The sequence below is a fragment of the Mixophyes fleayi genome, chromosome 4, assembly GCF_038048845.1.
Source record: "Mixophyes fleayi isolate aMixFle1 chromosome 4, aMixFle1.hap1, whole genome shotgun sequence".
NCBI lineage: Eukaryota > Metazoa > Chordata > Amphibia > Anura > Limnodynastidae > Mixophyes > Mixophyes fleayi.
This window is the reverse complement of record NC_134405.1, coordinates 196,307,613-196,326,094: the sequence shown is the minus strand read 5'-3', so window position 1 is coordinate 196,326,094 and position 18,482 is coordinate 196,307,613. Positions and strand designations below refer to the sequence as shown.

General features: G+C 39.0%; 1 protein-coding gene across 1 annotated transcript in view; it reads left to right on the top strand.

The window, feature by feature from the left end:
* NELL2 (neural EGFL like 2) overlaps positions 1–18,482 on the top strand; it is a 252,389-nt gene that overhangs the window by 97,316 nt on the left and 136,591 nt on the right. The window contains exons 4-8 of the mRNA XM_075209076.1: positions 745–918; positions 1,830–1,926; positions 3,963–4,035; positions 4,133–4,215; positions 10,647–10,775. Of these exons, the coding sequence (XP_075065177.1) occupies positions 745–918; positions 1,830–1,926; positions 3,963–4,035; positions 4,133–4,215; positions 10,647–10,775 (556 nt within the window). The remainder of the gene's footprint in view (positions 1–744; positions 919–1,829; positions 1,927–3,962; positions 4,036–4,132; positions 4,216–10,646; positions 10,776–18,482) is intronic.

Genomic DNA, 18,482 nt, shown 5'->3' with positions numbered 1-18,482 from the left:
GTCTACAATGCAGAGAATATCTTTTCTGAAAGTGACTGATATTTAGGCAACACACTTTCCTTCATGGCACGGATGTCTCAAGTGACACTTTTTACTGGTTTAATTTGTGCAGTCAGCCTAATTTATTAGTTTTCAACCTTTAATTGCTTATTTTTGCTCAATTTTTAGCAGTTAATATGTTCGCTCAATATGGATACTACTCCACCTCTGTGTATCGATCATAAAAGTAATAGCCCAGCTTATGAATTTTCTTATGAAGGATAATGAAAATGATGTATCATTACACCTAACCTTTAAAAGTGTATGAAATCAAAAATGCCTTATTTTTATATTTTATTGTTGTCGTGATCAAGTCCTGTAACCTAAGCTATATACATGCAAACTATGATCAGCAATAATCAATTAATAAAATCGATGAATAGACTGCCAAAAGTATAGTGAGGTCTGCTTACTGCATGGGAAGTTGTATCACACAGTTCGTCAGTATATTATAATACCTAGAAACATTGACAGTGGCAAAAACTTTTAAGGACAAGCTTTAAATCATATGAATATGATATAACCAGCATATCATGTAGGCTGTTTGGGTTGCATTGCTGTTATTAGTACTGATAATTGTCTTTTTAAACATAATAATATTATTTTTTATTACCAAAATGATTGGCTATTAGGCTTGCTGTGTGGTGCTCTGTTGACCAATATGTCCTCCTATTCTGTTTCTTATTTTATGTTATGGTCATGCAGGTATCTTGAGCTTGAAAGTAGTGGGCATCGAAATGAAATCCGATTGCACTACCGTTCAGGAAGTCATCGATCGCAAACAGAAGTTTTTCCATACATTCTGGCGGATGACAAATGGCATAGATTTTCCTTGGCAATCAGTGCATCTCACCTGGTTCTACACGTGGATTGTAACAAGTAAGTGACAGCTCAATGCTTTTGATGTGTAAAGTGCAACAGCACACAGTAGTGGCAGCTATTTTGAATCAATATAATTTTGTTGGACTGATGCCCTTTCAAGGGCCACTGAACTCAGTGAGTTACAGACAGCAGACCCGATGCTCTTTCACGGACCAGTGACCTCAGTGAGTTACAGACAGCAGACCCGATGCCCTTTCAAGAGCCAGTGACCTCAGTGAGTTACAGACAGCAGACCCTATGCCCTTTCATGGGCCAGTGACCTCAGTGATTTACAGACAGCAGACCAGATGCCCTTTCAAGGACCAATGACCTCAGTGAGTTACAGACAGCAGACCCGGTGCCCTTTCAAGGGCCAGTGAACTCAGTGAGTTACAGACAGCAGACCCGATGCTCTTTCAAGGACCAGTGACCTCAGTGAGTTACAGACAGCAGACCCTATGCCCTTTCATGGGCCAGTGACCTCAGTGAGTTACAGACAGCAGACCCGATGCCCTTTCAAGAGCCAGTGACCTCAGTGAGTTACAGACAGCAGACCCAATGCCCTTTCAAGGGCCAGTGACCTCAGTGAGTTACAGACAGCAGACCAGATGCCCTTTCAGGGGCCAGTGACCTCAGTAAGTTGCAGACAGCGGACCTGATGCCCTTTCAAAGACCAATGACCTCAGTGAGTTACAGACAGCAGACCCAATGCCCTTTCAAGGACCAATGACCTCAGTGAGTTACAGACAGCAGACCCAATGCCCTTTCAAGGACCATTGACCTCAGTGAGTTACAGACAGCAGACCCAATGCCCTTTCAAGGACCATTGACCTCAGTGAGTAAAAAGCAGGAGTCCCATACTTTCACAGTCGGTATGCAGCAGGCGGACTTTCATTGATTGACAGATTAACAAGTATTTTGTTTAATAGGATTTATGAAAGAATTGTGGAGAAGCCATACATGGATATTCCATCCGGTACAACATTATGGGTTGGACAAAGAAATAATGCACATGGCTATTTTAAGGTAGGTTACTTCTTACAATGATATTTTGCTTGGGAGTTGCAGGGCTAAATAATTCACCAGAAGTTTTGTTTAGGATTAGCCTATGTTTTGCTTATGCATTATGCCTTTGCTTTATATGTATCATAAATCATCAGGATGTAACTGAGCACTGTAAATACATCTGGAACTATGGGCATCTAAGACGTGATTTTAGTCCTGAGCATTAAGCTATACAAATAATAATTTATTTAAAGTAAGTGGTTAAAGGATAGGGTATTTTTCTTATGCATTTAAATAAAAAGTCAAACCATGGTTCAGCATTATTGGCAACGTGGTTTGATAAAAACATTCACTGTTGGTGTCCGTTATTGTTACTATAAACTGGTTTCACTCATGACCATTACATGCAGGCACTGTTGAATTTCATTATCTATTATTTAATTATTCAGTATGTGCCTTCTTTGTTTCCTAATCTATTACTCTAGAGAAAGTCCAGCATATTAAGTGATTCATCTACTAGGTGTTTCACAGTGAGGAAAATAAGATGTTCCACATCATCCATTATTGCCATTCCCTTCTCTGTCCCAATCAACATGGTTTACATTTCACAAATAGATATCATACTGACATCTCACCTTCTTGATTAGAGAAAAGCTGCTGGGTTTGCTCAGTAGGGTATTATGTAGGACCAGGCAGTTCCTACACAGACCATCTAGGATCTCATCACTTGAAAAGAAACTGAGCTATTACATGTCAACAACAACTTTGACTTCCTTTATGAATCTGTACACAAGACGTCTGTCCAAAATGAACAATGCACGCTTTTCAGATTTTTAAACATAAAACAGTCTGTGGGAGTTTTATAGAAGTGGTAACTAGTTTAATTAAATACATCTCTGGCTGTACTTTTTTCTGTGTTTCTGTGTTTATTATACCTACGTCACCAAAAATTTAAAGAATTATAGTATTATACAGTAACTGAAATTGAACTTAAAAAGGAAAATGGTCCTTACATTAGTAAGTGAATGAGGATGTATAAATGGTTAACATTACGTATGAAAGTGTTAGTGAAGGTGGTTTTATTCTTTCTGTATTTTCCTGTCTCATAATGGCAGTTGGTTCATTATTATATGGTTTTCCGCCATCCCCCCCCAACCTCCCGTTAATTATCATCCCTTACAGCAATAAGGGATGATACAATGCAGCCATTTATTAAAAAAAAACTAAACTCATGCAGCGCATACGATAAGAGGCTGTCCCGGTGATGACTATACTTTACTAACAACTCTGGGATCTGACGCAGAGTGTTTAATACACATGAGCGACCAAAGGTTCAGTCCTTTTCGGAATTTAACAGAGGGGAGAACAGAAAGATTTCCGGAGAGGGATCCAAAGATCCCTCTCTGCGATGCTCTCCCCACAGGACAGAGTGGCTAACGTCACCTTCAGATGGCATTAGCCATCGAGGTCAAGCTCTGAAAATCTATTTCCACATGGTTTAAAGCTTAATAAATAGGCACCCATGACATTGACTAGGTGTTGAACTTCAGCTTAGTTATGGCTATTATTGCTATATTTGTATACATTTTTAAATATAGATATTTCTTTGATTCCAGTTCTTGACCTATAGTAACACTTGTATTTGATTCTTATGGGGATAACTTCTATTTCTTCTACTGCTTCAGACAATATATGCCGCTACTGAGTAAGATCCTTTGCTTAATTTCATGCAAAACACAATAATCTCCATTTATGTTCAGCTGTTTAAATGTATCATTATTTTCTGATATGTACATTTATTATGTTGGCACTAATTGCTTTACTTAATTTCCTCTGGCTTGCATTCATCATGAGGGGTAAATCAATATAGTTATATGCTTCATGGAAAGATAAAGTGTGTTATTTAAGCAGCTTCCAGTTGTGCGCTGTAGATATTCTAATTGGGCTCTGTAACATATTTAGAAATTGATTTGGTAAAAAAACAATGTACATGACAGATTCTACTCTACAACATGGCTATGTGACAAAATGTTTATACTCCATGTCCTTCTTCACAGGGAATCATGCAAGATCTACAGATTGCTATCATGCCACAAGGATTTATTTCCCAGTGTCCTGATCTAAATCGCAGTACGTATTCTTTTTCTCTTGTATTTTTTTTTAAAAAGAATATAATTGCTTTCCCTTTGTGTTCAGTAAGCTGACATATATACATTTGTTATTTCAGCATGTCCGACATGTAATGACTTCCATGGACTAGTGCAGAAAATTATGGAACTGCAAGATATCTTGGCGAAAACATCTGCAAAGGTAGATTGTCTTTTTGTTTATCTATATGAACTTGTGATTTCAATTTGCTTGATACAAGAAACCTGTAACTCCACATTTCCTCTTACATTGTTCTTTGGTGGGAAAAGCTCAGGAGTAACTTTAGAAATATTACTTTACTGAAATAGCAGATGTTGGAACAAACCTCTTGCACATGTTATATAGCTGAAAGACCTATAGTAAAGGAACTGAAAGATGCTTGGGTTTCACAAATGTCTGCCCTGATAATAAACTACCAATAAGTACAATAAAAAGGCAGATTACAGTAGGTGAACCCATTGTTATCTGTCTTCAACAGACTTTTATATTGTGTTTTTTATACAGGTATTTTAAGCAGCGTGCAAGTAATTTTTCTGTGATGAATGATCAGACTGGGATAGGAAAGGCCTTCAAAAATATAGTACTAGAGACCCACTTGCTGTAATAACAATGTTAAAATCTATAAAGAATAATTTTCTTCATTACAGTAAAATGAATTATTCTTTAATAAATTATATAATAAATTGATTTAGACATGAGTGGAAAAGTTACTTTTATAATGTATACAAATGGGCATACATATTTAATGGTTAGTCCAGTTGTCAGAGCGGTTTTAACACAAGATATATAACCTTGTTCTCCCATTCTTTTAACAAACTTTAACGATTGCCACTGTACATATTTAGCACTCATTCTGACTGTTACGCAAGCTCTATCCACTCATTTTACAACACACCAAAAATTAGGCAAAAAATGGCCAGCTTTCTTATAGCCCCAGGATAATGTGAGACTGGAATAAAAATATGGGGAAAATATCACAGAGTCATTCCATTCTCTTCCGAAATCTCTCCACTTCAGGGATTACCTGTGCCCATAGCATGCCTTCTAATACGAACCATTGTAGCTCTGCTTGCTGGTAAGCGATTCCAAAGTTCTTTACCATAAGGCAACTCTGAGCATGTATATGTTTGTCCCAGCATATACTGACTGTTAGGGGCCTGAGCCTAAAACTGAACAATGAACATGTAATATACTCAGGGCCTCCAGTGTCTATTTTGCATACAATCACACTGCACTTAAATTTGACCATGATGTAGAAAACTGCTGTTTTGCATATCTTCCCATTTTTTTATTTTAAATGTATGCCATCAATTTCTGCACAATCATCTTCTTACATCTGACCGGATGATCTGATAATGTTTATTTATTTATTTCATGTTTGAAGAGTTTCCAGACTTATCTGGAGAGCAGTCTTTACCCTACAGAACCCATGGTGTAGCAATTGAGCATTGAGATGTGCACTTTGGTCATCCACGTGTGGTGTTTAATTTTCATGCCAAGTACCTCATTGCAACATGTGTGGCCAGCTTTACTGGTGTCACAAGGCTCTTGGCAATCTATACTTTGCTTCCTGCTTGTTGCGGTAGTATTGCATGTTTCCCAACAGTGCTTGTTCTATTCACTTGTGTTCATTGCAATTGAACGCATTGAATGACCTCCCTGACAAATATATCGGAAAATGTCAAGAACCATCAAAACTGTAGATATTTAGGATAAACTGATCGTGTGGGTATTTTTCCCCACAAGAGATCCTTTCTTTAAACTAACCTATGTGCTTAATTGAGCCTTGCACAGGGGAATGTATGTGCTAGACATAGTGTTATGTTGTCCCTCTGAAATCAACGAGCACATCATGCTAATTGGGCCTTATATGAGGACTGTGTGTATGTGTGGCCAAACTAAATGAAAACGGATCTGGCCGAGTGACCCAATATGCCTGTGTATAGCCAGCTTTAGCATGACCTGCTCCCCAAAAAGGGGGGTATTCAGCCTATGAGCATATAGTACCGCAATCTCAATGCATTGGCAGAAGTTTGTGGTGCACTTATTGAGTCCTAAAATGTTTGTTAAAATCAACAAATGCCCAGATGCGGCACAGACTTGAATCATTTTTATTCCTGAGTGCAGTGAATATAAATAGGGCAGGATTTCATGTTGCCCAGAAAATAGTTTTAAATATCTATTTCTTAGGCAGAAATCAGTGAATATGTCAGAATCAAACCCATGCCCCCAGTGCTGTGAGGCAACAATTACTTTAACCATCCTGCCATTGAATTGCCTTAGGACAAAATAAACATACATGGCAAAGTATATCAGACAGGTAGGATTATAACCATAATGGGGAAGAGAAATGACCTTTCACACAAGCCACTGGTGAACCAAGTTCACAACCTCAACATGGTCATGGGCCTATAGCAGCCAACTCCCTGGTTTGCTCCCCTTCCTCTACACTACTCTCTCACCTCCCTTGGTGAATATTTATTTGAGTCAGGCCCTCTTTCCCCTCATAGCACCCCCTCTAACTGCTCAACCTTGAGTTCATTCCTTCCAACCCCAGCAGTTGAAGACCATGATCTTCTCAATCCCCCCCTCCGCACCTGCCACTCTATGCCAACCCCCCCACTTCTCCACTCCATCTAACATTTGCCCACTACCTTTCCACTTTCACCAGCATCTTTCACTTTTTCGTCAATCACGGCCTCATCTCATCCATTCTCAAAAAAACTCACTCTTGACCCCACCTCACTGTCAAACTGCTGCTCAATATCTCCCTGCCCATTCACCTCAAAAACACTTGAGATGCTCATCTACTCCAGCTTTGCAACCTTCCTCTCTGACTCTGAACTCCCTCGACCGTCTACAATCTGGCTCTGTAGTCATCATTCTGTACCGCGCTGCATACGGAATTTGCTGGCGCTATATAAATAAATGTTGATGATGATGATGATGGTATGAATGCAAATCTTCCACACTTCCATCATTCTTTCGCGACTTCTTCTTTCCCTTAAAGTTCAGGTTCCAGCCTTGTCGGTGTATTTCAAGACAATTTGGCTCTGAACCCATAGGGTTATTACAAGTTGCATTACAACTTTGTTCTTTTGGCTCTTTTGCTTCCTCCATTTGAACCATTAGAGTCTATTGACTTGAGGTACTTGACTTGATTTTTCATGACCTTCAGGCAGTCTTGTCTAAATCTCTGTTGTTCCAACCTATTATTTCCCACCTTGATTACTGTAACCTTCTTCTCACCAGCCTCCCCCACTCCCACCTTGACCCCCTTCGTTCTATACTCAACGTGGCTGCAAGACTTATCTTCCTTTCACGCCACTCTTCTTCTGCCTCCTCTCTCTGCTTTGCCTTACACTGGCTCCCCCTTCCCCTACAGAATCCTCACCCTCACCTACAAGGCCCTCTCCCAATCCACTGCCCCATATATCTCCAACCTCCTTTCCATTCATACTCCTTCCCATTCCATGTGATCAGCCAATGACCATTGCCTCTGCTTCACTCTGATCACCTCATCCCACTCCAGAATCCAGGATTTCTCCCAGGCTGCCGCCCACTGGAACGACCTCCCACGCTCTATCCAAATGTCCCTAATCTGTGCACCTTGAAATGGGCACTTAAAACTCATCTGTTCCTCAAAACCTACCAGCCATCCACTTAACCATCTCTCTATGCTTGTTCTCTTCACCTCCCTCTTCCCCTACTGCCTTGTTACTCGCTCCTCTTGTGGTAGATCCCCTCCACTGACTCCCCATTGTGCCTGCTGTCTGTTTGAGGATGTAAGCAAGGCCCTCTTCCCTCTTGTCAATATATATATTCTTCTTCACCAACTTCACTGTACTAGCTATATTTGGAGCTTTTGGATTTCTGTTATTTTTCGTTTATTGTTCTGTACTGTTTTACCCTGTATGGTCTACTCTTTGTATTATGTACGGCGGTGCGTAAATCTTGTGGCGACTTATAAATAAAGAATAATTATAATAAAAATCCACTGGCTTTAGGTATAACATGTACCTGTTGGACTTGTATCTCCCAATGTTTTCAATTGCTGTACTGTCCATAGCTGTGCTTGCTGCCACAGTAACTATGCCAATATGGAAGGAGTGGGTATTAAAGTATATTGTATTTACACCTGACTCTGAAAGGCTACGTGGTACTTGCCTCTGCCCCGCTCGTACTGCCTCCTTCTTCTAGCATGCCAACTTTGTTCTCTTTATCTGCAGCAAAAGGAACTACAAATTTGGCAACTACTGAAGACTTCCTTGCATAGAATACAAAGACAGCTAGCAACAACATGCAAATAGCACTACCTCTTCATTTGTCTCACTATTAATAAATTACACTTACAGCCATCCTTTGTTATTGTCCACTGTATTCCCAAATTCAAAAAGGTTAATGGGCCTCATCTGACTATTGCCCAGGATACCAATGCATCTAAAGTTGGTAGACTTGTTTTTTTTGGTTTTGTTTTGTTTTTTTCTTCCTCCTCACTTCCAAAACTTTATATTCTGGCCTTTTAATGGTTGGACTTGAGCTCTCAAAATTCCGCAATCCAGTGCCATATATTCCTCTCTTGTCAATACTACCTTTGTGGCTCACCCAGCCCTGTCCGACTCACCCAGCCCTGTCTTAGAGGCAAGGGCCACTCCTGTGACCCTCACCCATACTTGGTGGTTGAATTCCCCAAATCCAAGGAATAGCTGATATAGGAATCACTCTGGACCCTTCTCCTGGATCTCTGATCTCAAAGCCTCCTAAGCTGCCTCCTGGCCGACTTCCAGAGCTCCTTCCTCTCTCCAGCCCTCCAACTAGGGTAGGGCAGGCAAATTTTAACCCGGGGGGCAAGACTTGACTCAGCAGCCTCTTAGGAACATTTGAAAGGAAAAAATTGCAATGCAGATGTCCCAGTGATCCAGCCCAAGGTAGCCCACTATGGGACCAGCCTGGGTGGCAGATGCCCTCTTTCCCGCCAGCCCAGTCTGCCCCTGCCTCCAACACCATGTTTCAATACTACATTTGCTCCCCAGAATTTTTTTTACCCCCCCCCCTGTTGGGCTGGAAAGAGTGGGGGGCTGAGCACGCCTTTCAGCTGTTAACATGTCTATGACCACAGATGTGACTCTGCTCATCTCCCTCTATTTCACTTCCCTCCTTCCTTAACCTGCCCATACTGGGCTTTTGCAGCCCAATTGCACTTACTCCCACTAAAGGGGCGATCGCGCTATCTTCAAAAGCACAACAAGATTGCTCAGCTCACAGAGCAGCAACAGGGACTTGAGCCAGACTCTCTGCTATGGCTGATTCCTGTTGGGTGCTTCACAGTAGATGCTAGAATGTCCAAAAAGAGCTATATACACCTATGAAACCATAATATATTATTTTTTTATCTAGAAATTGAAAGTGTTTCGGAAGAATTAAATACTCACAAACATTTCAATAAACAATAGCATTCAGCAGGTAATATAATTTGTAGGGCTCAGAAATCAGGCCAGCTCTAATGTTATGTACTAAAACAGATGCTTCATATTAAACTTCTGGAACTACAGCACTTAAACACAATAATTATCATAAATATATTATTTATATTTCATGTATCTAGATGTAGACCCACATCTACTGCAATTAGACCACACAGAAGTCACAAACAAGTATTATATTTAAATAAAACCTTAAAAAATATAAAAAGAGCTGCCAATATTCCAGATTTATGTACCCGATACGGCTACAGGAGGTATAATATATTTATCCAAGTGTTACATTATCCTATAAGGTTATCTAAAGTTCCTGTTGTATTCTTTTATGGGAAGCTGCCTGCTTGTATTTTAGTCATAGAACTTTACAGTAACTTCCAATATGTTTTTAATGTATAGTACATGATGCATTATCTTGTATATAAAATACTGTAGGAGATAAGTTATAAGTTATTATATTTTATAAACATTACAGGTACTTTTAATTTTCGTTTGAGAGCGCCTGCTTTTGCCTTTTTTACAATCACCATATTATGTGATTCGTCCTGTATTAATCCCCAAATCCATTTTGTGGGTTTAACACCCATGAATTCTCATTGGGAACCATATAATTATTTGTAAATCCAAATGTCCACACATGCTACAGTAGATTGTTAATGAGGTAGATTTCATCCCCATACTTGTATCTTAAATAGCTACTATCAAGTTCTTTTATACACACTTTAATAAAAGTAAATAATGTACAATATATTACTATGGCATGGGACATAATTCAACGGTGACCTGTGTGTTAATGTACTATTTACCTTCAATGATTTTATCTGTCCGCATACTAACATTTTGTCTCTTCAGTTTCACTTACTTGTTTCCTGTATGTTGCATTAATATTCTGTTAGAAGGTACTGGTATTTGAAATATTAAATAGTAATTGTTTCTACATTGTAGTTAGGACAGGTAAGATTGTGCTGCTGATTTAATCACTGTTGTACAAAGCCTGCCATTTGCTTTAGTATCTTACAGACAGCTGACTTTTACCTTCTCTGTATTATTATAGAATTATGGAAAATATTGTTTGTGTCATAAGCCTTTTTCTCCTCTATTGAAATGTTCTTACAGCTGTCAAGAGCTGAGCAGAGGATGAATAGGTTAGATCAATGTTATTGCGAGAGATCTTGCACTGTAAAGGGCAACATCTACAGAGAGCTGGAGTCCTGGACAGATGGCTGTAGGAAATGTACATGCATGGTAAGACTATCTATTTAACATGTATTTACAAAAGGTTGACATTTTGTTCGTGTCTACTGTTTAATCTATCATTCATTTGTACAAAGTTCTTATGAGTGCACATAACATTTAAGTAAAGTATAATTCAGATATCGGCTAAATTTACTGTACTGGAAGGATCCAACTATTTTCTTCTCCCAAGAGCCCCTACCTCCAACTAGTAGAATCCAAGCATGGCATCCCCATTGAATGTAAGAGCCTTTCCCCAGGTGATGCCTGCCCTCCAATTTGCCTCCATGCTGGTGAATTTCGAATGCTAAATGGTTCAATGCAAGTTTTCCAGTTGAGGGTTAATTGAATCAGCCTCATCTTGGGGTATCTGGGTTTAGAGAAGAAAAAATTGTCTGGCGTTCTCCTTTAATCACTTGTGTGACTGCAATGAGGTGATCTGGCACAGCTGTTCTCTCTCTCTCTCTCTTCTTCTCTCTCTCTCTCTCCTCTCTCCTCTCTCTCCTCTCTCTCCTCTCTTTCTCTCTCTTTCTCTCTCTTTCTCTCTCTTTCTCTCTCTTTCTCTCTCTTTCTCTCTCTCTCCACGAAATGCATTTTCAGACACCAGAACCTCATTGATAACAAGGCCCAAAAACTGGGACTGATATGCAATATATTTCATTTATAGCGCATACATATTTCATCCAGTTTCCATTTGTTAACAAAACCAAAAATATTACCCAGATGTGAATGAGTCATTACACTATTTGAAGTTAATACAATTATGGAACCTTTTCTAACACTGCACTTAGTTGCAAAATTTGAACTAAAGCACATCAACCAATGAGACTCTTGGTTTCATTGTCTTATTTGAACTATACAGATAAACAGCAATTGCACCCAAAAGCATTGTAAATAACCCATGTTGCAATATGCTAGTGTGATTGAAAATACGTTTTATACTACTGGACTTATTTGTATTAATTGTTATTTAAAGAGCTAAAGGAAGTCAATTACTGTAGTTTCTTTATTTTATATTTGTTACTGTACATAAAGTTGTATGACCAAAAATAGGGTAATATAGGTGTGATTTTTCAAAGGGACATTTTTTTTTTTTAAGAGACGCTATATTGTATATTACTTTTAAACTGTTAAAACATAAATGCGTACAATTTGCATAATGCAGTGTTTTCCTATGGCATCAGTAGTATTGTAATTCACAGCCGCAGAGAACACTAATTGAAGTCATTACTTGCCTAGCCTTTTCTGCTTACATCACAAATAGAATAATGTAAATGAGATGTCAACTGTACTAAAAGTTTGCATTCTTTAATATGCAAAAATGCAAAGGAAATCTAAGTTCGTCCTTTCCAAAGTTAGTTACATGTTGGTAGATTGAATGGTCTTCTTGTTTAAAAGTAAAGAAGAAACAAGTGCAGAATCAGAGTTCAGCAGATATTATAACATAAGAACAATCCCATATAGAGGGGTCTATCTATTTATTTAGATCCTTCTGATAACAACAATTGTTATAGCTGCATATGACAGTAAAAGAAAACCTTTTATCTGGCAATTCCTTAAGAAAATATCAAAGATGCACCTGAGCAATGCTAAGCTCCACATTGGCTGGCAACGGTATGAGGGGTGTTACTTCTTGCCAAGCCAGTCCACGTTTTAAGAAATATGAAAATGTGGTCAGAAGGTTGTATAAGCCTTAATACCTTTGTTCTAAAATGTAGTTAGACATTTTGGTGGAATTTAAGGTAATTAAAATCATCAAATTCTGAATGTTCCAACTGAGCTAAAATAATTTACACATCATTCTGAGTACATTCAATTGAATAATATTACAATGAGCAGATTATTAAATATGATGGACTTCTTTAAATTAAAGATAATAAAATAGAGATTGGGTACATTCTGAAAAAGGTAGTAGCCTTATATTCTGGGTGACAGTCCCAACCAGAAACAGCACTGCAGTTTGAATGCCAGTAGCACCCACAGTTCCTCAGCATCATAGAGACTTGCCCTATCCATTATATCAGCCTGTCTATTTCTGGTTTCTTTTTGTGTAGTGGCTTAGATGTGGAGGTCTGGAATCTACACGTTTAGATTCTAGATCCCCCTAGTTCAGTATGATACCTAACTGCTAGGTTATGTTCTCCATTGTTTACAAAATATGCAATCTACTGTGACTGCCCTCACTATTTAGAGTTACTAACCCATCCTGGTTGCTCTTACGATTAGATTTCAGTAGCACCCTATAACAGAGATGGCATTAGGTTGACCTGTGTAGCTTTTCATATTTATATTAGAGATACATATTTGTATTGTTTAGCCACTGAGTGCATTAGGGACTTTTTTTTTCTTTGTTGATTGTGTGATGATTCCCCCATTCTCATGAGCACCTGGTTATAAAGGGATTACAGCAGGTGGACTTTTTGTCACAGTCGGAATTGGCAGATTCAGCACAATTGTAGTTAAACAGCAACAGCGCTATGATGCTGCAGGAAGGACACAGACAGCCAGCATTCAATCTATTCCTTTTAATTTGTGAAATTTTGCTCTATTTGGACATCATTTTCTTTAAGATTGTAAATTCTATAATCCTAGTATGTTTAAGGTACACTGGTCACTGTCTTTGACCATAGTTAGTTTTCTTTTTTACTTTGTATATAAAAAAAAAAGGGGGGGGGAAACCTTCAGTACTGAAGTGATCAATTTTATTTGATTATGGTAACTGTGTTTCCTCATTCAGATATAAAACGATTATCTTCTCCCCATCATCTGACAATGGGTATGCATTTTATTATGAGGGACTATAACTCCCACTTAAGCCTCCTCATAAATTGTCAATCCAGTCAAAAGATATATATTCCTCTAAAATCACAATGGTATTCCTTCTTCGTGTGTAGTAGATTGATATAGTAAACAATTATCCAGCTCCCTTCTCACTGCTTGGGATTATACATGTCTTGATAGAGTTCAGACAATAAGTACCATACTGCTTACCCGTGCCGTTTTCACCCCTCCGGAGGGAATTGATATATAGCAATACAAGTTTACTCTCTTTTACTCGGTATCTTCCTGCTTAGTCCTAGTTTGTTAAGCGCAACGTCGCGCGGCTCCAAATACACTCTGTGTAGCGGCGTAGAGGTGATTCCTCTTACCAGAAGCTATTTTTCTTGGCCCAATCACACATAGCACCATGTAGACTCTCACTGGTTTCGAGAGATGGTGACACTCGTTCCGCTCTTGTAAAGTAGTTTATGAGCCAACAGGATGAAGATACAGTGTCCGCAGGTAATGGTATGTTTCTCAGACCTCGCTGACACGTTTCGTGCCTGTGCTCGGCACTTTTTCAAAGCTATTTTTTATATGTCTACAATATATATGATCCAATTAATGGTCTGATTGCCGGCTGGTGATGTTTTTTATATGTTTGTTTGGATTTTTATGATTGCCTTTTTGGCAAATAAACACTGTACTGTTTGATATTTAAATCCTCCAATGATTTCTCCTTTGATTCTTGAGAGAGTCCCTAGTTACATTGATCTAATTACAGGTGTCATATGTTTTTCACAGCGCAGCCCATTCCCTCTTTTCCTGTTGGTTTGACATTGGTGGTCTCTATGCAATATACCACAGGTTTTGCAGCAGTGAGAACTAGGACATTCCTGTTTATTGATTATTTATCTTTATTTAATCTTTGATATTATATATCATATCTAGATACACATCTAGATATTTCTCCATTCCAAAGTGTGCGCCATTAACCCCTTTTTACTTTGTAAAGCAAATATAGCTTTGATTCTCCTGGGAAAATATCATTCTCTCTTACTAATATATCAAATAAAATGATTAGGATAACAGTATTCTGAAAGGCTTAATGAAGTTTATTTAATAATATTTCTTAAAGGTGAAAATGTGCATTAAAACGCGAAATCCCGAATATTTGCTTTCATTGTCGTGCACTAGACATAAAAAAACTGTCCGTTATTAGAGATTTAGCAAAAAATTTTACTTTTTGAGTAATGTTGATAAATTACTCTTAATGCTTCAGATGTTTATTAAGATCATGAGAATCAGCTACAATTCATGCTGCTACTAACCTATAGTCAAGTGTATGCTTTATACATCACTGAAAAAGATTAAAGAGGGGAAACTTCTAATGGAATCCTCTGTATGGATTTTGTAAATCCCTCCTGAAATCACAACTTTTTTTTTTTCGATTTTGAGGTCGCTGTTATAATCTTGAGATCTAAGAAAGCAAACCACCCACCAAATTGCTAAATTTGGAAATTGCCAAAAAAAGATTGTGTAAATCACCTATTCTTTGAGACGTATAGAACTTTTACATACTATCAAGTGCCAACTTTAGAAAATCATAATGGAACTCACAGAAAAATCACCTGTTTCCAACAAATGAGATGAATCCAAAATGAGGAAGAGAAACAGAACACATTCATCTATGTTTAGATCAGCTTAGCTGTCATTTTCCGATATATTTTTGGAAGGAGACAGGGTTTGACTATTTCCAATGATTGAGGACAATTTGAAAATGGGTATGAAATTCAGCATTTAGCAGAGCTTCCCCTAATAATAGATCTTTTCCTAAATAATCATATATGCCATTAATAAATTTGTTTTTATTGATGATTAAATCATATATGGAGGTAATGCACTAGTGTGGCTGCTTTGTTGCTTCTTTCTATGATCATACAACGGACTGAAGTGGGAAGGTGAACGTGCTTTGTACATAGGAAGGAGAATAGGATTTATCCTGACAAGCGTGTTTTGGAGCTTTCATATGTATTATGTAAGCATATACCCAAAGGAGCAGAAAGTAAGGAAGAACCACAGGTGTTTTACTGGAATTGGCTGTTTTCAACATCATTTACTGAGAATCACTCTACATCACATAGTGGTGGTGGACTCTTTTCTTATTTGGTGTCAAACGTTACTATGCCATGTTCCTCTTCTATTTGTGTTTTTTATGTACTTATACATTCAACATGATGATGTGATCGAGAGAGAATATCCCTCTTTGGATTAGGGGTCATTTACATTATCCTCTGATAGACAAGAATGGGAGCGCAAATATTAGGGCTTCACTGCACATGCTCCGTTCCCCCGACGGCGAAGGGGTCTCGTTGCAACTATTCCAATCCCCTCTTTGTTCAGAGTGGACATTTGGAAGGTAAGGGAAAAGGGGCCCATGCCGTACAAAAGAAAAATTCCGTAGCAGGCGAGATGGTGGGGCACCCCACTAAGCTTGATGCCCTTCATTTGCGGTTACTATGTTCCACTGGCTCTGGTGAAGAAAGACCACAAGATGGGTACTGGAGTCTCTGTTAATGAAAAAGGCTTACATACAGGCCCGGCGCTCCCATTAGGCAAGGTTAGGCACTTGCCTAGGGCGCCGGGCTCTGGAGGGCGCCTGGAGGGCGCCACAGTATTCTAAAATACTTTAAAACTGTGCGGCGACCGCTGACCATACCTGTCACGGCCGCCGCGCAGCATTCAGATGGACGGGGAGGGGGGGAAGAGGCTATTTTGTCACCACCGCCGCCTCTCTGCTCCGTCTCCTCCCCTCCACTTACTAGTGTCAGTGAGTGGAGGGGAGGAGACGGAGCAGAGAGGTGGCGGTGGTGAGACGAGGTAAGGAGAGGAGGGAGGAGGGAGGACGGCGGCGATTTTTGCAGGGGGGGGGGCGCCGCTTTTTTAAAAATGCCTAGGGCGCCGTGGACCCTAGCACCGGCCCTGCTTACATACAGTCATGAAACCGAAAGACCATTGCTGGCAAACTGTAAACGTCATAGAAACCTGCAAGATTAATTGGCAAAAGCAAATTTAGGTCACCCATCTGCAAGAACGGCATTCTGGAGTAATCACCATTATGCTCGAGATGATCCAAATGTAGTATATAGTATAAAATCTCTTTGTGGGTTAATGTATATTGGTGAGACTACCTACAAAATTATAGACTGCATTGTTCAGGGTTCAGTATGTGAACTATAATATGCAAGAACACAGATTTACATGTACCTCTATTTTATTTCTCAAAACTAACTTTATTTAAATTAAAATATCATGTTGTTATTAAACGGGTGTTGAGATGTGAAGAATTTTGGATTAACAGTTGACAAACTCCTCATTCTAAATATTTGAACATCTAAAAAAAAATATTATTTGCTTCTCTGCAGCTCTAATAAGGAATGAGAATCATAAATAAAAATAATAGGGCTGTAACATTGTTGCAACAAAGAATGGTGATTGACTGCAGGTTCTGTTGTAGTAAATAGGTAAGAGAGGGGATGTCAGAGCACACATTTCTCTCTTTTAAAGGTAATTGATGTGTCATTTGAAATTCCAGTTCACAGGTATAGAAACAACTTAAATATGTATATATTTTTTGTATCAGAAAGGCTAATAATGATAATTTGCAAATCATGTGTTATCAGTGGACTTATGTTTTGTCCTTCTTTTTATTGTATGAAGTTTGCTAATGTAACTCACGGATTGTATTCTTTGATATTTTATATCATCGTCTTTCTTTACGCCCAATGTTGCTGTTCCTCCCAATATCTCCCTCTTTGTTGACAACATAACTCTCTCTCCTTTCACCCAAGCCTGCTGCCTTGGAGTCACCCTTGACTCTGCCCTCAGCATTACTCCTCACACCCAGTCCTGGTACTTCCTCTTCCATAACATCATGAAAATCTGTCCTTTCCTTTCTCAGGAAGTAACCAAAATCCTGGTCCATTCATTCATCATTTCTCAACTTAACTATTGTAACCTCCTTCTCACTGGCCTTCTTGACTCTCTCTTTTCTGACCTTCAATCCATACAGAAAACTGCTGCTAAGCTCATATTCCTCTCCCATCACACCTCTTCCACTACTTCTTTGCGTAAATCCCCATCCATTTCAGAATTCAGTTGAAGCTCCATACTCTCACTTACAAAGCCCTTACCAACACTTCTTCCCCTTACATCTCTGACCTTGTCTCAAGATACCTACACTCCTCTCTGCCTCGGACCTCCTCCTCAATTCACCTCTCATTACCTCATCTTATGCCCGCCTCCAAGACTTCTGCCTCCATTATTTGGAACTCCCAGACCCCACCTCACTTGACTCTCCCCCAACCTTCACTCCTTCAAACGCTTTTTCAAAACTCTCCTTTTCAAGCTTGCCTTTACTACCATCTCCTGGCCATCTCATCTATCACTTCTTCTTCCTTCGTCTACCATCTCCATTATCTCCCAGCTGGTCCTACTTTCTCTCACCACCCCTCCCTCTAGAATGTAACCTCTCAAGGACAGGGTCCTCTCTACCTATTGTCCTATGTTTGTCTACTGTCTGACTCCCTCAAATGTCCTGTCATGTTTTTTTTCTTTAGCGAGTCCCCATAGCATTACTCACACTCATCTGTGCTATTTATGTGTATTACCTCATCTATTTGTTACTTGCTTCTGTATCCAACGCTATGGAATCTGTAGCATCTTATAAATAAATAAATAATAATAATAATATATAACGTGTTACTTTTTATGGGGTTTGTGATTATGATTCCTGTGAATGATTGCCCAAGTAAGGGGTATTTCATTATTGCAATTCATTTCTCAAATGGTTAAGTAAATCAAAACGTTGATTTTGATTGATAGATGGATAGATTCCAAAGGATTTCAATGATCCTTTGCTATGGATGTAAAGCATTCTGTGCTGTGTCACTTGCTGCC